General features: G+C 35.8%; 1 protein-coding gene across 3 annotated transcripts in view; it reads left to right on the top strand.

Moving 5' to 3' along the window:
* ITCH (itchy E3 ubiquitin protein ligase) overlaps positions 1–19,537 on the top strand; it is a 149,423-nt gene extending 129,886 nt beyond the window's left edge. For all 3 annotated transcript variants that reach the window (XM_043604720.1, XM_043604721.1, XM_043604722.1), the window contains 9 exons: positions 186–274; positions 2,009–2,168; positions 2,407–2,540; positions 2,871–3,011; positions 8,514–8,634; positions 9,079–9,183; positions 11,752–11,848; positions 15,346–15,418; positions 16,094–19,537. In XM_043604720.1, coding sequence (XP_043460655.1) covers positions 186–274; positions 2,009–2,168; positions 2,407–2,540; positions 2,871–3,011; positions 8,514–8,634; positions 9,079–9,183; positions 11,752–11,848; positions 15,346–15,418; positions 16,094–16,193 — 1,020 coding nt within the window. In that variant the 3' untranslated portion in view covers positions 16,194–19,537. The remainder of the gene's footprint in view (positions 1–185; positions 275–2,008; positions 2,169–2,406; positions 2,541–2,870; positions 3,012–8,513; positions 8,635–9,078; positions 9,184–11,751; positions 11,849–15,345; positions 15,419–16,093) is intronic.
* Positions 19,538–21,650: the final 2,113 nt, after the last annotated feature.

Raw genomic sequence — 21,650 nt, 5'->3', positions numbered from 1 at the left:
ATAATACATAAAACATAAAACTTTAATGTATTTTCTGTATATGTGGTATTGACTAGATCACAAACATCCTTCTATGTCGTGGGGAATTTAAGTTACCTATAATGAAGAACATTTCAAACCTGGAAGTGGTGGAATGGTGTGTCAACAACTGCTTTTACCAATTCTTTTACTTTATTGTTTTGTAGATAATGAGCTTCAATCCCCAAGATCTGCGAAGACGTTTGTGGGTGATTTTTCCAGGAGAAGAAGGTTTAGATTATGGAGGTGTAGCAAGGTAGTGATAATATGAATACTCAGAACTTAGTTCCTTTCTTCCAAAGGTATCATTACACTTTGCTTGCAAGTATTTTCTCAATCTTATATTTCAGGAAAACGAAATGTAGCAAATTATTGTACCTTTATTATGCTGTAGCTATAGAATTTCAGCAAATGCTAATTCAGCACTTTCTAAGGTGCTGCAAGTTGATTTCCCCCACATCATTCATTTTAATCCTCAGGATAACCCTGTGAGATAGAATTTTACAAGTAATAATGAAGTTTAGAGACTCACCTAAGGCATATAACTAAGCTCTAGAACCTGGATATAAGGTTTGAATCATCAAACCAGAAGCCAGTGTTCAGTCTAGCACTTCGTGTCTGTTCCACAGAGCATACAAGGTCCTGTAGCAATCAGGTTATTTTCCCCATCACAGATTACGGATACAGATAATGGCCCTTCAATTCCCAACTGAGATTAATATATTTGTTTTAAGAATACAGAGGGCTATGTAAAATAGTTAAAATTTTTAAATTCAGCTCTCTTAATATTGGAGCTTCTAATCAAACCCTAGAAGATTGACTCAAGTAAGAAATTCCTTTGCTTATTCCATAACAATCTAGCACATCAGGTTAAATATCTGTATAGCAGTGGCAGTGTGGAAAGCAAGGACTTGGAGTCAAAACTGGATGTGAATCCTTTTTCTGCACTTAGTAGTACAACCTAGGGCAAGTATCTTCATCTGTAAAATGAGAATAGTCATATCTACTTTTCTAGGATTGTGAAGAGTAAAAATAGTGTTTATTAATGACTTAGTTCAGACCCTCTGTTTTTGTATGTTTACTGAATGATGGCTACATTTTAGTAGTTCTTATTTATGAATATATTAAAGTTCACATTTAAAAATGTGTGAAGTAATCACTGGGAAATAATAAATGAGTAGAAACATTTAATTTTATACAAGTTAAAGCTATTTCAGGAGGAGGGCAATCATTTATTCTTAATTAGAAAATCAAATAGTGTTAATAAGTAGAAGTAGCATTATCATCAGAGGCCATGAACTTTCCTACAGGAAAAGAAATCTCAGACACACCTGTATTGTCCCAAATCGATTCTGCCTACTGTTCTATTAGGCCCATCCAAGTTACATAGTCACTATAATCTTACGTTAATACTGGTTGGTATTTTCACAACACTTGAATTAGAGCTTCTCAGAGCATTTTTCTAACGAATGAGTGTCTTGAATTAAGTGTTTTATTGTCTTTGTGAAATTGGAAGTTTTTCCATATTTATCTAAGATTTAGAGAGCTGTGGCACTTGAGGAACACCATGAGGTTTAGGAACAGGTGGGAGTACTATTAGACTTCTTCCAGCTGCTCCAACGACATGGGTTAATAGTGAATTTTAAACGACTCTATATAGTATTTCATTGATTCTAAGACTAACACTTTCATATTTAATGTCTCTGACATTGGGCTGTGTAATACAATTATAATTAGAAAAAGTTTTAGTGGTTCATCAAGTAATGATGTCTTTTAAGTCGATGATGTCTTAGATTCTTTGAAATATAATAATATGCAGTGTGTAAATATCCTCTCTCTAAAATGGATGTTTGAAATGAAGCAGTAAAAATCAACAAGGAATTAGGAAACTGTCACCAGCTGAGGAATGTAGATTCCTGAGAACTTTGTAGCTCTGCTCTTTGATTTCTTGGCATGGTTTTTTTCACCCTAAATTTTCTTTTGTTTTCAGAGAGTGGTTCTTTCTTTTGTCACACGAGGTGTTGAACCCCATGTATTGCCTGTTTGAATATGCAGGAAAGGATAACTACTGCCTGCAGATTAATCCTGCTTCTTACATCAATCCAGATCACCTGAAATATTTTCGTTTTATTGGCAGGTTTATTGCCATGGTAAGTACAGATAGAGAACTGTGTTTACTTTGCTAATTCAACAATACTAAAGCATTATTTCTTTAACTCTCTCATTTGGAATTTTCTCATCACTAAGACATTTTTTAAGATTAGTTTGTTACATTTGCCCTTTTCCCAAAAATGTGCCCTAATAGATGACAAGGGAGCTTTAAGTGAAGAATTAATCTAACGTTCTATTATAAAATTATCATAAATGGTATATTTTCTTCTTATATAGGCTTTGTTCCATGGGAAATTCATAGACACAGGTTTTTCTTTGCCATTCTATAAGCGTATATTGAACAAACCAGTTGGACTCAAGGATTTAGAATCTATTGATCCAGAATTTTACAATTCTCTCATCTGGGTTAAGTAAGTTTGTTTCCATTTAATTTATCAAAATAGAGTCTATATGCTTTCATTATGGTGCTGATAACTTACCTCAACTGAAAGCTTGTAATTGGTTTATTGAATTTAAATAATCTGTATTAGACTTGTCTCATTATTCAATATGATAAATTTTGCAGAATGTACCCAAGATCTTAGGCAAAAATGTGATGATTTAGAGCATAATCTTTCCAGTTTTCTTATTATTTTGATGGTATAGTTTTATAGTGATTATTGAAGAACACAATCCTTTACTTAACTACTTTTTATATGATTGAATTTGTATAACAAATAATGTTAATTTCATTTGTGCAGAGAAAACAATATTGAGGAATGTGGTTTGGAAATGTACTTCTCTGTCGATAAAGAAATTTTAGGTGAAATCAAGAGTCATGATTTGAAACCTAATGGTGGCAATATTCTTGTGACAGAAGAAAATAAAGAGGAATATATCAGGTGAGAGAGAATGTTCCTTTTGATATAATGTAGCCTTTCTGTTGGGCTACAGCACATTGATAATTGCCTAGTGGTACTAGTGGACAGTATTTCAAAAAATATTGTTGGCCTTTTCACTAATCATTAAGAGAACTGATCATATATAATTAAGGACATGATTGATCACTTTCTACCTTACGAGTATGTTGAGAGAGGAATAAGAAAAGTGCTTATTCAAGTCAAAGGAGGGAGACATCATTTCATCTGGTTGTAACCATGGAGGTTGGGGAACCTTGAAGGTTGGGGAAGATTGAGTTGTGCAGAAATGAGAACAAGTTAAGAACAGAGATATGAAGGCTGGAAAGCACAAGTCACAAATAGTAAAAAGGGAAGCATGACGTGTGGTGGTGCTGTCAGGCAGCTCAGAGTTGATATCCCATTCTGCCATATCCTGCATTTCAGAGGCCAAGGAAAATAAGGAATCTTTAAAAGATGTGGAGGCTAATAAATTTAATAACCCTTAAGACAACAGTTAGAACTACATCCACGTGGTAGATACAGAAGCCAGATTACAAGAAATTAAGGACCAAATTCAGTAGACAATCAGTCTAAATTTCTCTTTTAACAAGTCTAGCAGCAAAATAATGAGAGAACAGATTCTTATGGAGGCAGCAGAGAGACTATCCTGCAGGTTAACTCAAACTGAACTTTATACAGAATTAATCTAATGGATACTGATAGGTTTTATACCCTCTTTCTTGGTATATTTTCAGTTTAGCCACAATTTTTAATATTTATAAAGTGATAGAAAAAAATTTTGGTCATATAGAACTTTTACTTTTTCTCCAAAAGTGGGAGTTTTAAGGGTAGAAATAGTGTTAGATCTCTTTTAAATACCGGTTCTATAACCACTATGCTATCTAACACCAAGTCATTGAAAATAATCTCCAGTTTATATGCAGATATGTTTGTGGGGTATATTGTAAGATCAGATAAAATTTATAAGTAAAATAATTTATTATGTATCCTCTTATGCTTTGCATTCATTCATACTTTAGTCTCAAGGGTCATTAGTTTATTCACATATTCTCAACACCAGTTCTGTCACATCAGGATTAGTTTTCACATATCTGCTGCTTCTTGAGTGCCAGCTTCTGTCTCTTGCTTGGTTTTCTACTTTTTAAATATTAACATATTCACTCCAGCCTTCTGTGATTAGTATTTGCATAATAGATCTTCCTCTCTCCTTTACTTCTCAGTCCTGTCTGTGTCTGTATTTAAAGTGTGTTTCTCGGGATGCCTGGGTAGCTCAGTCAGTTAAGAATCCAGCTTCAGCTCAGGTCATGGTCTCACAGTTTGAGTTCGAGCACCGCATCAGGCTCTGCGCTGACCATGTGGAGCCTGCTTGAGATTCTCTCTCTCTTTCCTTCTCTCTCTGTCCCTCCCCCACTCATGCTTTCTATCAAAATAAATAATAAACTTTAAAAAAAATAAAGTATTTCTTACAAGCAGCATATTCTTGCGTCTTAACTATTGTTATCCAGTCTGATAATCTTTGCTTTTTAAATGCAGTGTTTAGTGTATTTACATTTAATATGATTACTGATATGGTTGGACTTAAGTCTGTCACCTTGCTATATGTTTCTTATTTATCCTAATTTCCTTTGTTCCTCCTTTCCTGCCTTTAATAGAGTAAATTTTAGGTTTTATAGTCTGTTCTGTTGGATTTTTTTTTTTAAGCTATCCCTCTTTAATTTTTTTAGTGACTGCTCTGATTATCATCTATATCCTGAATTTCTCACTTAAGACTATATAACTTATGATTGATATTATATTACTACTTGTACAATGTAAAAGGCTTATAATAGTGTAATTTTAGTTATCTCTAGCCGTTAGTGCAATTGTTGTCATATTTCTTACCTTACAAACCACATAATACTTTATTACCTCTTGCTTTAAGCAATTACTCGATTTTTTTTGGTTTTTATTTAAATTCCAGTTAGTTAACATACAATGTAATATTAGTTTCAAGTGTACAGTTTAGTGATTCACCACTTCCATACAACACCCAGTGTTTCTCACAAGTGTACTCCTTAATATCCATCACTTGTTTCTCCCATTCCCACACCCAGCTCCCCTCTGGTAACCATCAATTTGTTCTCTGTAGTTAAGAGTCTATTTCTTGGTTTGCCTCTCTTTTTCTCCCTCCATGGTTTTGTTTTTGTTTTTTTTTTTAAGTCCACATATGAGTGAAATCATGTGTAGGTATTTGTCTTTCTCTGACTTATTTCACTTAGCATTATATACTCCCTTAGTTCCACCTACATCATTGCACAATTACTAGATTTTTTTTAATGTTATTTATTTATTTTGAGAGAGTATGAGCAGGGGAGGGGCACAGAGAAAGAAGGAGAGAGAGAATCCCAAGCAGGCTCTGTTCATTGTCAGCGTAGAGCCCAATGTGGGGCTTGATCCTACAAACTGCAAGATCATGACCTGAGATGAAATCTCAGTTTAACCAACTGAGCTACCCAGGTACCCCCAATTACTAGATTTTTTAAGAAATTAAGAAAAAGTAGTCTTTTACATTACTCACATTATCATTTCTTCCCACAGATCTATTTTTCCATCTGGGATCAGTTTTAAAAACTTCCTGTATAATTTTTCTCTGTGCAATTGCTGGCAATAAATTCTTTCAGCTTTTATCTGAAGGCATCTTTATACCACCTTCAGTTTTAAAAGATATTTTCATCGGATTTAGAATTCTAAGTTTATAGGGGTTTTTTTCCCTCATTTTTAGCACTTTCTTTCAATAATGTCATTCTGTTATTTCTGTTATTTTTGATATGTGAGCCATTGGGGTTTTTTTTAATGTTTTTTTCTGAATGTTTTCTGTGGTTTTTCAAAGCATTTCTCTTTAATTTTGCTTTTTTGCATTTGACTCTGCTGTACCTAATTATGATTGCTTTTATATTTATCCTACTTGGCATTTGCTGAGCTTCCTGTATCTGTGATTGATGCCATTTCAGCCATTTTGGAAAATTCAGGGACTGGATCTTTATGGATGTTCCTTTTGCTTCATTCCTTCTCTACATACTTCAGACTTCACTTAGATGCATGTTTAATCTTTGATACCATCCCATGGTTCTCAGATACTCTATATATTTTTTATCTTTTTTTCTGCCCTTTTAGTTTGCACCATTTTGATTGACCTACTTTTGAATTCACTGCTCGTAAGTCCATTCAATAAAATTTTCGTTACAGATACTCAGATATTTTGTAATTTTCGTTTGGTTCTTTTAAGAGTTTCTGTGATGAGAATCCCCATCTCTTTACCCATTTTGTCCATCTTATCCTATAAATTTTTGATACATTTTAATAGCCTTTTAAAAAGTCTCTGGTGGGGCACCTGGATGGCTCAGTTGGTTGAGCGTCCGATTCTTGATTTTGACTCAGGCCATCATCATCCCATGGTCATCGGATAGATCCCTGCATCAGGCTCCCCAGTGAGCATGGAGCCTGCTTGGCATTCTCTCTCTCTCCCTCTGCCTCTCCCTTGCTCATCTCTCAAAAAACAAAAAGAAAAAAGTCTCTGCTAACTTCAGCATTAGGCTGTCTGTGGGCCTAATTCTATAAACTTTTTTCTTTTATTATGAGTCACATTTTCCTGCTTCTTTGCAGGATTTTTTTTTTTTTAATTGTGGATGATACATGGTAGACTCTGGATTCTTTTTTCTTCCTCTGAAGAATATTGACTTTGTTTTGACAGGCAGTTAAATGAAGGACAGATCACATTGATCCTTTGGAAGCTTGCTAGAGCTGGTCTATTTCCATTTTCCCTTTATTCCTAAAACATGGTCCTTACTTCTTACAAGGAAAAGCCTAAAGTGTTTACCATGTAACTTTGTGAGATGTAAACTCTAACATTCTATCTCTCTGGTACTAGGTAACTGCTGAAATTTCTGCTTGGGTCTTTGGCTTTTCGGTTTTTGCTTTGCACAGGGTTCCTTGGAGTCTCATCATGCTACACACATGTATTTAACAATCAGCTAAGGATTTGAAGTAAATTCCTGTGCAGATTTGGATGGGAGTGCCTTCTCTTTGTGTTCTTTCTTTCTGGGATTTTTACATAACTGTTGACAGCTTGAAGCTCCCATCCTCAGGTTTCCTCAGCCCAATAAGACTGTTGCCTTTTATTTGAGCTTCATTCTCTTGCGCTCCATGTAAACTGGGAAGTGCCCTCAGGAGAAAAGCCTATTCATAATGCAAATCCTTCAAGAATCTAATCCCCAGCAATTTTTGCCTGCCTTTGATTTCTCTCTGATGCCTTCAAATAGTTGTTCTATTATAATATGCCCAGAGTTTATCATTATAATCACCAGGCACATTAATCCACTACAGCCTATACTGCCATTTCCCAAAATTTCAGAGGCTTCACAGTAAACTTTAGGACTTTAGTTATCATAAGTTATCATCAAGTGATCAAATGTCTAAAATACCCATATTTGTTTGCTCATTAAAATTGTTTAAAAAGGGGGCACCTGGGTGGCTCAGTTGGTTAAGCATCCAACTTTGGCTCAGGTCATGATCTCCTGGTTCATGGGCTCAAGCGCCGTGTCAGGCTCTGCTGACAGCTCAGGGCCTGGAGCCTGCTTCAGAATCTGTCTCCCTCTCTCTCTTCCCCTCCCTTGCTTGCATTCTCTCTCTCTCTCCCTCTCCCTCCCTCCCTCTCCCTCCCTCTCTCTCTCTCTCTCAAAAATAAATGTTAAAAAAAAATTTTTTTAAATAAGTTGAAATCTAGAGTATCTACTAGAGAATTTTCATTAAAAAGTATTTTCATTGAAAAAAATTGCAAAGGGAAAACCTCTAAAAGAAGCTTAAGAGATGTTTGCAATGTATGAACCCTTTTTAGATTTTGATTGAAGCAGTATGTTAAAAAAAAAAAACTGAGGGGCGCCTGGGTGGCGCAGTCGGTTAAGCATCCAACTTCAGCCAGGTCACGATCTCGCGGTCCGTGAGTTCGAGCCCCGCGTCAGGCTCTGGGCTGATGGCTCGGAGCCTGGAGCCTGCTTCCGATTCTGTGTCTCCCTCTCTCTCTGCCCCTCCCCCGTTCATGCTCTGTCTCTCTCTGTCCCAAAAATAAATAAATGTTGAAAAAAAAAAATTAAAAAAAAAAAACTGAGTCAATCAGAATTTGAGCACCGAATACTTGGCTATAAAAGAATTACTATTCACTTTTTTGTGTGATAATAGAATTGTAGTTATTTTCAAAAAGAGACTTATAGAGATACATGCTGAATTATTTGTGTTTAAAATGAAAGTATATGATACCTAGGGTATGGGTAGGGGCATAATGAAATAATATTGGTGGTGTGTTGAAGCTGGGATATAGGATTCATTATATCCTACTTTTATAAATATTTGAAATTTTTCATAATAAAGTTTATAAAAACTATTTTTACACTCGGAATTCAAAGGTAAAATCTAAACTTCCTGATAGCTCTTTTAATATTTATTTACCAGAATGGTAGCTGAATGGAGGTTGTCTCGAGGTGTTGAAGAACAGACACAAGCTTTCTTTGAGGGCTTTAATGAAATTCTTCCCCAGCAGTATTTGCAATACTTTGATGCAAAGGAATTAGAGGTAATGAGTTTTTCTTATTTCCTCTGCAGCATGCTGGTAAATAATGCCTTCAGGTGTCTGCTTTCAGCTCACTTTCTCATCTTTGTGTTAGAAGTAGTATTTTTTATGCTGGCAGGATGTTTTGAAGCTCGCTGGTGGTTAAAAAAGTCCATAATTTATCCAAGTATATGAAAATGTTACCCCCAAGAAAAGTATTGCTATCAAAACCTCTCTACAGTGAGTGACTAATTTGCCTGAGTATGTGTATATATAACACCATCTGTGGAAACTTAACCTTCATAAGCAATGTGGACACCATTCCTGACGCACAGGTTATAAGCTAAAGCCTCCTGATTAATTTTTTGAGAGTTGCTGAATAGTAGTCTTTTCTTCTATATATCAAGAATTTTTATATAGGTTGTACAGTTACCTAAAGAAATCTTTTTTTTTTTTTAATCTCCAAAGGTCCTTTTATGTGGAATGCAAGAGATTGATTTGAATGACTGGCAAAGACATGCCATCTACCGTCATTACACTAGGACAAGCAAACAAATCATGTGGTTTTGGCAGGTTTGTCTCAGTTTATTTCTGTTGGCAGACACATTATAATTTTTTAGAAATTGCTTACCATGTATGGAAAAAGTCACAAAACAAAATGTCCTACTGTATTCAGGCCCTCATTCCATCCTATGCATTATAGTAAATGAATATATTACATAATAGCCAAATTATGGAAGTAGCCCAAGTGTCCACTGATAGATGAATGGTAAAGAAAAAATTTGTGTGTGTATATGTGTGTGCATATATATGGAATATTACTCGGCCATGAAAAGAATAAAATCTTAAAAAAATGAAATCTTGCCGTTTGCAACAACATGGATGGATCTAGAGGATGTAATACTAAGTGAAATAAGTCGTTCTGAGAAAGACAAATACCATATAATTTCACTCATGGAATTTAAGAAACAAATGGACAAAGAAAAAGATAACCCCAAAAACAGACTCTTAACTAGAGAAAACAAACTCATGGGTACCAGAGGGGAGATGGATGGGATATGAGTGAAAGAAGGGAAGGGGTTTAAGAATACACTTATCGTGATGAGTACTGAGTAATGTATAGAATTGAATCACATATTGTACACCTGAAACCAATATAACACTGTATGTTGATTATACTGGAATTAAAATTAAAAAAAAAAAAAAAGATTACAACAGCATTTTTAAAAGACTATTTCTGAGTAAGCAACACACACTTTGCACCTTTGCCCAGAGTATAAGACCTCTCTATATGATGGTTCTCTTGCATTTGATCTAAATGCTTTTGGAATGTTCTAGAACAGCCTAAAGTATGATTTTCATCATTCATACCTCACTAAGAATTCTATAACTCAGAAGGCAAAACTTAAGAGGGTGAACTGGTTTGGAATCGTAATGGTGTCTTCAAAAAATGTCTGCTATAAGGACATGAGAAGATGCTCAAATCACTAATCATTAGGGAAGTGCAAGTCAAAAGCATAATGAAGTACCATTTCATATCTATTACTAGCATGGCTATCATCAGAAAATAGAAAATAATCATCCTTGTTGAGGATGTTGAGAAATTGGAACTCTTATATATTGCTGATGGGAATGTAAAATGGTGCTCCACTTTGGAAAACATTTTAATGGCTCTTTGAAAAGTTAAACATAGAAATTAACATGACTGGCAGTTCTCCTAGGTATACCCAAAGAAGTGAAAGCAAGGACTCAAATACTTATATACCTATGGTCACAACAGCATTATTCACAATGGCCAAAAGGTGAAAGCAACTTAAGTGTCCATCAACAGATGAATGGATAAACAAAATGTGATATACATATACAATGGAATGTTATCCATCTTAAAGGAAATTCTGGCAGGTTACAACAGAATGAACCTTAAGGATATAATGCTGAGTGAAATAAGCCAATCACAAAAGGACAAATATTGTATGATTCCAAGATTCCATTTATATGAGGTATCTAAAATAGGCAAATTCATAGAGATAGAAAGTAGAATAGAGGTTAACAGAGGCTGTTGGGGGTGGCCAGAATGAGGAGGTAACAGTTTTTGTTTAGGATGATAAAGTTCTAGAAACTGTGGGAGTGGTTACACAACAGTGTGAACATACTTAATGCCATTGAATTCTTGCTTAAAATGATAAATTTTGTGTTATATATACTTTACCACATTAAAAAAAATTCCTCAGGGGCACCTGGGTGGCTCAGTCAGTTAAGCATCCGACTTCGGCTCAGGTCATGATCTAACGGTTTGTGAGTTCAAGCCCTGCGTTGGGCTCTGTGCTGACAGCTCAGAGCCTGGAGCCTGCTTCAGATTCTGTGTCTCCCTCTGTCTGCCCTTCCGCCACTTGCACTCTGTCTCTCACATTGTCTTAAAAATAAATAAACGCTAAAAAAAAAAAATTTTTTTAAATGTCTCTTACTTATGTAAAGAAATTCCTAAGAAACTCAAATGAACCAAACTTCTATAGCAAATAGGATTAGAATTTTAAAATATTTGACAAAAAAAAATATCTACAAAAAAAATAATTTGGCTGGACCAAAATACTTGTGCTACACGCTAGAAAGCATCCTCCAGAAACCTAATGTTTTGAGTCAGAGTTGTAGGAGTTGAAAGGCACCTGATTGTGGCAGTGTATACTGCACCAAAACCTAGAGAACATTGAGAGAGAGAGGTTATTGGGAAATATCTGGGTCAGAATTCTATGAACTTGATTTCATTTGTTCATAAAACCAAAAAGCTCATACTGACTCAGGCTCTCTGTCCTATGTAACCACATGAATATCCTATAGGACAGATCTGTGGGGAAAAAGAACGGGCTGCTCTGGAAGAGCTAATCTTGAGACTTCATGAGTAGGGAACTCTTAGACCCAGGGCACCTTTCTTTTTTCTATCTCCTTAAAAGGATGTGGTCCTAAGATTTATATAGGGGAAAGTTGATAGGGCTTTGACAAACATGGACACGGTAGTGGATATTGTCATTATCTAGTGCATCTAACACTGGGAGTTCATTTGAAATGATTGTTTTTCATTCTTGTGTATGCTAAATGTAACATAAGACCTATATATCTCTTTACATGTGTTTTTTTTTAAAACAGTTTGTTAAAGAAATTGATAATGAGAAGAGAATGAGACTTCTGCAGTTTGTTACTGGAACTTGTCGATTGCCAGTTGGAGGATTTGCTGACCTCATGGGTATGTGAGACAGGATCACTTTTCCTATACAGAAAATTGTTTATCACGCTGCTGTTACATTCAAATCAGTGTGGATAGCTCAGGAATAACAAAGAAAAGAACAGCCCTTTTCCTAACTAGTCATAGTTAACCTGGATTTGTGTAAACTTTTAAATCACTTTGTAATCCTTACCTCTAGAAGTTTTTTATCTTAAGACTAGATCCCACATTTTAACTTCATAGAATAGTGATCTTACTGATCTTCTATATGTAAATCTGTTTGGTCATTCAATCATTTGGCAAACATTTTAGTGTCTCCTATGAGCCAGGCACTGTTGGTTGTACTATACTATATTTTAATGATGTGTTTAACATTCTTCTCTATTACACCTGGAGCTCCATGAGATACAGAGCTCTATCTTTTTATTTCTGGTGTCTTGCATAGTGCTTGTCACATAGTAGTTACTGATCAAAATGTATGTTGTTTGGAAATGAATGACCATGGAAATACTTTTGTGACTGATAATAACTTAAGTAAATTCAAATCTTTAACACCAGCATAATGCCACGTACCATAGGAGAAAAGAAGTTGTGATCCCTAAGCCTGCTTCAGCTGAAGCAGAGAGTCAGAATTGAAGAACTAAGTAGGCAGTGTTGGATACAGTTACTTTAAAAGCTAGACCAGAAGAATTTGGACATTATTCTGAGGGTATTGAAAGCTATGAAACTTTTTGAAGAGCAGAAAACTTGCTGAAGCTGCATATTATGAAAATTTGATAGCAAGGTATACCATGCATAGGAAGAAAATATTGGAGCAATGGTGAGAACCTGATCTTAGGAGATGGAAATAGAGATGGAAAAGAAGGGATAAATGCTAGAGAGGTTCCAAAGTTAGAAAAGGACTTGAACAGAAGATGAGCTAATAAAGGAAGAATGTCCAGGATAAAACCATGTTTTGAAAAATGAAGAAATAGAGTTGTGAAGTGTAAAGAACATGGTTTAGAGGTATTGAGGGAGGATAATGATTGGCTTAGAACCTCTTGAGTTCAAAGCAACTGCCAGACAACCAAGTGGAAAACCAGGGAGCAGAAGGGCAGTTTAACAGGTGTTGCTCATATGAGTTTAGAGGTAAGAGTAGAGAAGGAAAGTAGAGTCATGGGAGCAGTGATGCTTGAAGCTATTAGAATAAGTTGGTTTATGCAGAAATCGAATTCAGAGATGCTTAGAAACACCTGTGTTTAGGGATGAGCTAGAAATAGCCTAGAGGCAAACTTAAAGGCGAGTCCAGAGAGTGAAGAGGAGAAATAAATATTTTGGTTTCTCAGAAGCAATATGGAAGAAGGTTTTTAATCCAGTGCTAGCAAGGTCTCAGAGAAGGATTATTACTAAGTAAGTTTTTGGAGAGGGGCACCTTTGAGAATGGTCTCTAGATTGAAAAAGAAAAACCATGTTGGTGGTTGGGGAAGTAAGGTAATGACCAAAATGAGGAGAAAATTGGTACCAGTTTCAGTGTAAGCTAGATTTAATCATTAAAGAGATGAGAACTAGGTCTGCTCTTAGAAGTAATATTTGGAGTTAAGTGGAGCTGTTTAAAACAACATAGGAGGATACCTGTGGAAGGCAGAGACGAGATTGTGCTCTCAACCAGAGGCCATCTGGTTGAATCTTCCAGTCAGTGTAGGAAGAGAAAGTTGTTAAGAGTGAAGTATATAATTTAATGTGATAGTTCTCAACCCTTGACAGATCTGACATCCCATTTCTATAATATTTATAATCTCCTCTTTAATATTCTGGAATGAAATTGGTAGGTATGAAATAAAAGTGTCTACAATCTCTAAAAAATATACATAAACTTAAGCACCAACTAAAATTTTTAAGAAGTGACTCATAATGAAATAATATTTATTTTGATACATATGTATTTGGGAACAACTGTTAGAAGACACTAATTAGTAAATACTTGTTCCTACTTAAAAAGACTTGGGTTTAAGATAAGATCAGAGAAACCTTTCTGTATAAGAAACACTAGAATATGAAAAAAGAGAACAAGAAATAATTAAATAAATATGATAAGAAAAAGAGGGAAATAATCTAAATGGAATAAGGATAATAGACCTGCCAAAATAAATTACAGATGATCAAAGTGGAGAAAAATGAGGTAGTGTCTGTGATGAAGTTCCACCACAGGCCAAGGCTCTGATTGATTAAAAAGTCCTTAGAGATCTTACTATTTGAAAGTAGAAATGGGTTGAAAATAGGAACATAGATACAAGAGTCCACATAGAACTTGTTTGGTTTGGGGACAGTGTTAGAAGAAGATTGAAAACAACAGGCAACCCAAAATAATTTCAGTGTATATAATGTATACAACTTGATGTCTTAACATTCCATAAAGTTTTAGAAACTTTCAGGATGATATGACAAATTTGTAAAATAGCCTTTATTAGTGAAATTCACTAAAATTCCTTCATTTCCTATTTCTCTGTTTTAATTTTTGACTCTGTGTCTATTGAATGTAATCTGGACTCTTCCGTTAAGTATTAATTAGTACTATTAAAACATTCCATCTTTGTGGTTAGAAATGCTGTAGTATATCGAAAAGAGAGAATGTTTAGAGTAAATTAACATAATTTTGAGGTTAATTATTGAATAATTTTAACTAGCCTTTTGCACAATAACCATTTCTTTACTAGGCTTTTAGCATAACTGTGCAAACACTTTGATACTATAAATCAAAAGTACTGCCAATTCATATATGTACTGGGTTTAGTTGAGTGGGTCATAAGAAAATTCATTGAGTATGACTGTCTCACACATTATAGAACATTTATTTTTCCTGGCACCCTATAATAATTAAAGAAGTCGAGTAGCACCACTAATCATTGTGACTACAAATGATTATTTCTAGGGCTTGGTAGTGATCTTTTAGAAAACCAGTGCTTATAAGGTCCCCATTCACTCTGTCTACAACAAAAGATAAATGAGAGGCAAGAACTGAGTGTAAGTTTGTAAGAGTATGTTCTATAGGACCTATAAGCACAAGCATTGTTAATACTGAATTAACTAGGTTGTTTACATTTTATAAAGTTTTAACAATTTAATGTTTAAACCAAGTTTTATTGTGTAAGACAGTGGATTGTAGTTTCCCTGTTGTGTTTAAAGCTAAAATTGAGCTTTTAAGGTGTTCTGTTATTATTTATAGAATTCTATTATTCTGGCAAAAGAAAGCTAGATAAAATTGCAATTTCTTTAAAAAAAAAAAACTGCATTTTCTTCTCTTGGGCATACATTGACAAATTGGTTCTCAAACATTAGCACTCATCAGAATCATCTGGAAGCTTGTTCAGACACACACTGCTGAGCCTTATCCCAAAGTTTCTGATTCCATTTAGTAGGCTTTGGGTGGGGCCTATGGATTTGTGGTTCTAATAACTTCCCTGGTGATGCTGATGCTGCTGAACAGAGAAGGTCACAATTTGAACCACTTGAGTATCAGACTGTTGATTTCACTGTTTTAGGGAGCAATGGACCACAGAAATTCTGCATTGAAAAAGTTGGGAAAGAAAACTGGTTACCCAGAAGTCATACCTGGTAAGTAAAATCAGAAAGAGTTGAAAAAATAGCCTTTTCCCAGTTACCTTGTAGGTATTAAAGCCTCTTGGAAATTGGAAATGAAATATTTTTCCCCATTGTGTTGAGTTATTTTTAATAGCTTTATCAAGGTATAATTTATATACCATAAAACTACTAAAGATTATAAGGTTATTCATTTAAACTCAGTGATATTTAGATTTACAGAGTAGTAACAGTTAACCAGTTTTAAGTTATTTCTGTCACTCCAAAATGATCCCTTATGCCCACTTGCAGTCAGTCCCATTTCCCACCCCTGAATTTTGTTTGTTTGTTTATTTTTGAGAGAGAAACAGGGCTTGAGCAGGGGAGGGGCAGAGAGAGAGAGAGAGACAGAATCCGAAGCAGGCTCCAGGCTCTGAGCTGTCAGCACAGACCCTGAAGTATTTGGCCATGTGTTGTACGTATACTTGTTACTCTGTCCCTCTACCCTGAAAAGTAAATATTGTTATTCCCAAGTTACCAAAGAAGAATCCAAAATTCAGAAAGGTAAAAGCACTTGTTCAAAGCCCAATGACAGAGCTGGGATTTGAACCCAGTTTTGCCTTACTTTAAAACCAGTGGTGTTATATGCTACACTGGTCATATGATTCTTTATATATTTCCTTTTCTCAAGCTAACAATTCTTACTTTTAGTTTTAACCGCCTGGACCTGCCACCCTACAAGAGCTATGAGCAACTGAAGGAAAAGCTGTTATTTGCCATTGAAGAAACAGAAGGATTTGGACAAGAGTAACTTCCGAGAACTTGTGCCACCAAAGGACAAGAACTTATTTACAATGTTTGTCCTTTTCCTTCTCTGCTTGTTGCACATCTTGTTGTAAAATTGGGCTGTGACTGTTTAGAGAGTTATTTGAGTATAAGTAAGTTAATGTTATCATTGAGATTTATCTCCCAGTGATTCTGGATTTCTACTCCATGTTTCCAGAAATCAGATTGCAAATGACTAGTCGAACCTTACTTAACATGAGATTTAACAGCAATGAAATCTGCCTTGTCTTATTCCACTAGATTGTTACCTTAACAACAGTTTTGTATACATGTGTCAAAAGTCTCGCTTGGGAGTAGATTTTTTCTTTTAGAGACTTCTGCAGATATGCAGGGAAGTCCCTTGGTAAATGAAATATGTAAGATCTTCCTATTAAGTCTCTTGGTAAGAGGTATTGGTTAAAAGTACAAACTTAACCCAGCTTCTGGGGATGTGAACAAACTTCTGGCTTGTGCTCTCCCTCTCATTTCAGCCTGGCCTGACTGTTTTTTCTTCCCAGAGCATGAATCCATGCATCATTTTGCTGTTACCCCTGGAAAGTGATGCAAAACTCTTGCATCTCTCTACAAAGTAGTTTTGTTAATTTGAATTCAGGGAGAAGTTGGTCCCAGCCTGCAAATGTCCATATAACTCTCTTCATTTGGACGTTTGATTGTTTTAATTGCCTTGCAAATACTAAACTTTACAAAAAATATTAACACTGTGCTTCCTTCACGGTGGTAGCTAAATTCATCAAAGGCCATCATTGGCAATTTTTGTATGTTATTATATATAAATTCCATCTATAATTTTATCATAATCCAACAACTTCAGTTTATTAGTTATTGCTAGGGAGTTCAAGTTGTAACTAGAGTACTTTCCAGTCCAAAGAGGGAGGTCAGTGAAACATCCTCTACATTACATTTACATAGGGAGGGAGAGCTGTGCTACTGGCTAAAGAGATGGGAGTAGTACATTTAATAGCAATACATTTCTAGTAATCACAGAAATGTATTCTGTGTGTGAATTAAAAGTCTTCAAATTTAATCATTTCTCTGACACCTTGGAGTAATCTTTTCCATTCTTTACATTGTCCTGAGTTGGATATCCTCTTCACTCATAAAGTTTTAACAGGTTTTTCCTTGTTTTTCCCATGACTATTTAATTTCAGACTGCTCCATTAGTATCTGATTAAATGCACTTTGAATGTCTCTGTAGTTAATTCTTTTAAATTGGCGTAGCTTAGACTTTGTCAGGGTGGCTGCTGTCAGAGGTTTGACTTTATGGACAGTGGGATGAAGCCTCAGCCAGCTGAGTGCCTGTCACACACAGCTGAACCCTGAGGACAGCCTCATATAATTCATGAAACAGGGCTTTGGTAGGTTTTGGTAGCATAGCAGGAACAAGTAGTACTGAGCCAAAAATAAGCAGAGAGTAGCAAACCCCTGGTCCATATGGAAAGAAAATGGTTTTTCTTTGTCCCTAACTATTTGTCCTTTCACATCCTGGAAGCAACAAAAACATTTTAAAACTTGTGTATCTGTACTCTAAAACACTGCCATCATAAAGCAGACCTAAGTGAGTAAAAGGGTTGCCTCATCTAGAAATTGTTAGTGTAAAGGTGGGAGAAATTAGGTTCTCCCCAACCCTATCTTTGTTTTTTTATTCCATATACTCCAGGAAATGTATGATCTCTAAAAGCCCTGGTTTCCAAAGTAGGGACTCTGCCTTTTTGTTGGTAGGGGGGAAAATGCTATTGCTTTGTCTTACAGAGCGAATGTCTGCCAACTATCCATTCATTATATAAATCTGAACTTTGGTAATATATGGCTGTAGAGATTAAGCCTTCTATAAAGACTTACTATTGAGGCGAATTCTCATTAAAATGTAGTTATCTACAATATTTACTAGAGATTTATAAGATTAAATTAAATAATGTAAGAAAGTAGACTTGTTTTTGTTCTACATAATGCTTGATGATTCATTTAGGGACCTAGAAATATTGTGTGAAAATGTATAAATATCACCCAAAAGGCTTTCTGCCCTATATTTTTAAAATACAGAATAGTTATATTTGAAGTAGCCCTGGCCCTAGTTCTATAGGGCTTGGCTATTTAATATTTTTATGGAAGAAACGTTTAGTTCTGGAAAAGGTAAATGCTTGTATATATTTTTGCAGCCTGGGATCTCCCTTACTCCATTTCTTCCTTTAATTTAAGTGGCCACATGTATATGTCTTCCCTGCTGTGTTAGGAAAATGGGGGCTGGATATCCCAAGAATCAGAGGTTATATAAAAATACTACAAATAAGCAGCAGACATAATTTACCTGCCAAATGCTATTTTAAATTTTGGTCCAAACTGAACATTTGGAAATAGATTTATTGTAAGTGTTCAATTAGAGCAATTTCTTAAATCTGAACTAAATTGCTTTTAGAGTCCTTTTTCTTTGTAAGCATTGTAAATGCTAATAAATCCTGGTTTTTTGGAGGGTTTTTTGTTTTGTTTTTTTTTTTTACTGCATGTTATGTTGAAATAAAAACAAAGTAAAATGAGCAATTGCCTTATTCTTCTGCTCTTTTGGGAGATTGGGGAAGGCAGCATTTCACAGCCTGGGTCAGGAGGGAAGGACCTCACTTGTTTCAGATAGAGTGGTTTAAAACTGATCCAGCAGCTCATAATAATGAATTCCTGCTCTTTTATGAACTTAAATCAGAGTGCAGAAGAATCTAATTTCATAAGACTTACAATAACTCTATTTAAAATTCAGGTACTAATTTTTCATCAAGAGATTGACATACCAATGTCAAATCATCAGAAATTTAAGTGAAAAATGACTCACTTGCTCACAAAGATTGCATCCTAAATGAACTATTTCAGTCAAGCCCACTCTGCCACTTTTTATTCATCTGATTAATAATCTAAAATGTTATCAGGGATGACTCATGGAATTAGACTTCTCTATTTCTATATCCCTCCTTGTTTTGGCTGTAACTGTATCTGAACTTCTTTAGGTTTATTACTTCTACTTAATATTGTTGGTATCTCCAGCCCCCTTATTTTTTGTTTTTCTTTTAGAGTTATTTACAAAATGATCTGTATATATGCTATGCTTTCATTTACTAAAAACAGAGAATGGCAGCACTGGATTGTATATTACTGTATTGGAGTTCCTTTGTTTTCTTGAACTGTAATTTCAAATACTCAGGTAACTCTACAAATATCACAGGGAGTCAAGTGCTCTTATAAAGGTCCTTCAGGGGGCTGCCTCACTTGCATTTCCTTAAAAGATGTAAGACTGTGTTTATAATTAAACTGTTTTGGTCCTTTGCACACTGTTATGTTAGTCTTGAGTAAGAAGGTTTTCCTCACCTGCAGCAAAAAAAAAAGCCTTCTTTCTGTGTGAGTTGTATAGATTTCTGCCTCTCTGTCTTTGTAAGTGCGCAAGTTGTAGCTGGTCCGTACTGTGGAGTAGGTAGAAAAAAACTGGAAAGACCCACTGAGGTGAGATTGGATTTGTTGCCTATGTTAAGAAGAACCAAGATGAAGACCTCTCCTTTTCTAAAACAAGTTAAGGTGCTCTAAGACAGGACCCAAGCATGAGTGCTGAATAGAAAACCACCAGCTAGTTATCAAGACTGACCTCAATGAGTTATCCTGCTCAATAGATTCAGTAGACTCTTTTCTTATTAGGAAACCAGGTGATCACGCTCTCATTTAAAATAGAACCAGTGGCGAGAGGCTAAGAGGAATGGCATTTTAATATGTTTAAAAAATATTTGTTTATTTTGAAAGAGCAGGAGAGGGGCAGAGAGGGAGAGAGAGAATCCCAAGCAGGCTGTGTGCTGTCAGTACAGAGCCAGATGCAGGGCTTGTACTCATGAACCATAAGATCATGACCTGAGCCAAGATGAAGAGTCAGACGCTTGACTAATTGAGCCACACAGGAGTCCCAGGATTTTTTTTTTAAATAATTCTGAACTGGTAGGGACTAGAGGACAGAAACTGCAGGTCCCTTCCAGGTCCTGAGAAGTAGACACTATCCTGTGCATTGTTTCATACAAGCAGCTAGAAAGATCTAGCTTCAGTGTGACTAAGAAAAAGGGAGACCTGTCCCTCCCAGCATGAGGAAATCTTCCATGGGAAGTTAATTGTTCTTAACCATTTGGCTTACTGGCCCCAATCCCTACAAAGAACATCAAACAAAACTCAGCTGTGGCTGATGGGCTGCTGTTATCTGGACTTTTAAGAAATGTCTCCTAGTGTGTAATTCTAGAAGAGAAATTGCTGTCACTCCCAGCCTATTTCAGTTATCAGTGTTTGTAAAGCTCCTTTGTCAGGAGTTGACAAGGAGAGGAGGGTCTTCAATGGAGACCTCAGAAGGACAATGTTGGTCCCTTACTAACAGATTCCCATTAAGCAAAGCTGCTGTGGGCAAGAGGGTTTCCTCAAGGCACCCTACAGGGCAGGCAGGACCTTGAGAATTTGTGGTTATACCTACAGATCTGAAAACCTCCATACTGTTCGTTTTCGTCATTTCTAATTAAGACCTGCTCTTCTATTTGTCTTCCCTATCCTGGCAACCAATACCATACCTACATTCACTTAGTCCCAGGACAACAATCATTTATTACTATGTCCCAAACATTGTTGGATATGCCACATGCAACTGTCATTTAGTCTTCCTGGCCACTCTTAGGGATGATTATTTCTATTTTACAGATAATAAAATGAAGGCTTAAAGTGATTAACTTGAGGTTGTTCGGTGGCAAGAGTGCAAACTGGAAAGGACTGACTCCAAAGCCTGTGTTTACCTAAACGTTTATATCACATTACTAGTAACGTTAACCTTGATCCTCTGATTAAGATGGTGTCTGCCCAGTTTCCTCACTGTAAAGGCACTATCCAATCCTCTTAACATGCAGACACCCCTGAAAGGAGCACCAAATCCTTCCCCAGTTAAGAGAGGCTGCAGTGGAATGAAAAATTGAAATTAGGTTATCTGTGTTGAATTGAGCACCTTCCCCAAGTATGTTACCTTTTACTGGTCAACATGGAATTTCCCAGTGAATACTGGGAAATTTACTAATAGGCCCCTTCCTCTTCCCTTAGGAGGGCCTAAACAATTCGTTCCTTGCGAATAAACTGTTTTCTTCTCTCTCTCTTTTTATTCCCTCTCTATGTAAAATCTTTGTATAGCTCAGCAGAGCTTCCCTCTACTTGTTTATGTGGGATGTTGACCCATTCATGACTCGTGTAATAAAACCAATTAGATCTTCAAATTTATTCCATCGAATGTTTTCTAATAAAGGCTAAAGAACAGAAAATAGGACAAACGTAGGGCTCTGCAAAGAAGGCTCCCCCCTTATAAAGGTGAGAAAATGAGAAAACAGAGATGTAAAGTGGCTTCTCCAAGGTAACCCAGGGGGTGGGGCTGAGCTTGGAG

Source organism: Prionailurus bengalensis, chromosome A3 (assembly GCF_016509475.1).
Source record: "Prionailurus bengalensis isolate Pbe53 chromosome A3, Fcat_Pben_1.1_paternal_pri, whole genome shotgun sequence".
Taxonomy (NCBI): domain Eukaryota; kingdom Metazoa; phylum Chordata; class Mammalia; order Carnivora; family Felidae; genus Prionailurus; species Prionailurus bengalensis.
This window is presented reverse-complemented; position numbering and strand designations above follow the sequence as displayed.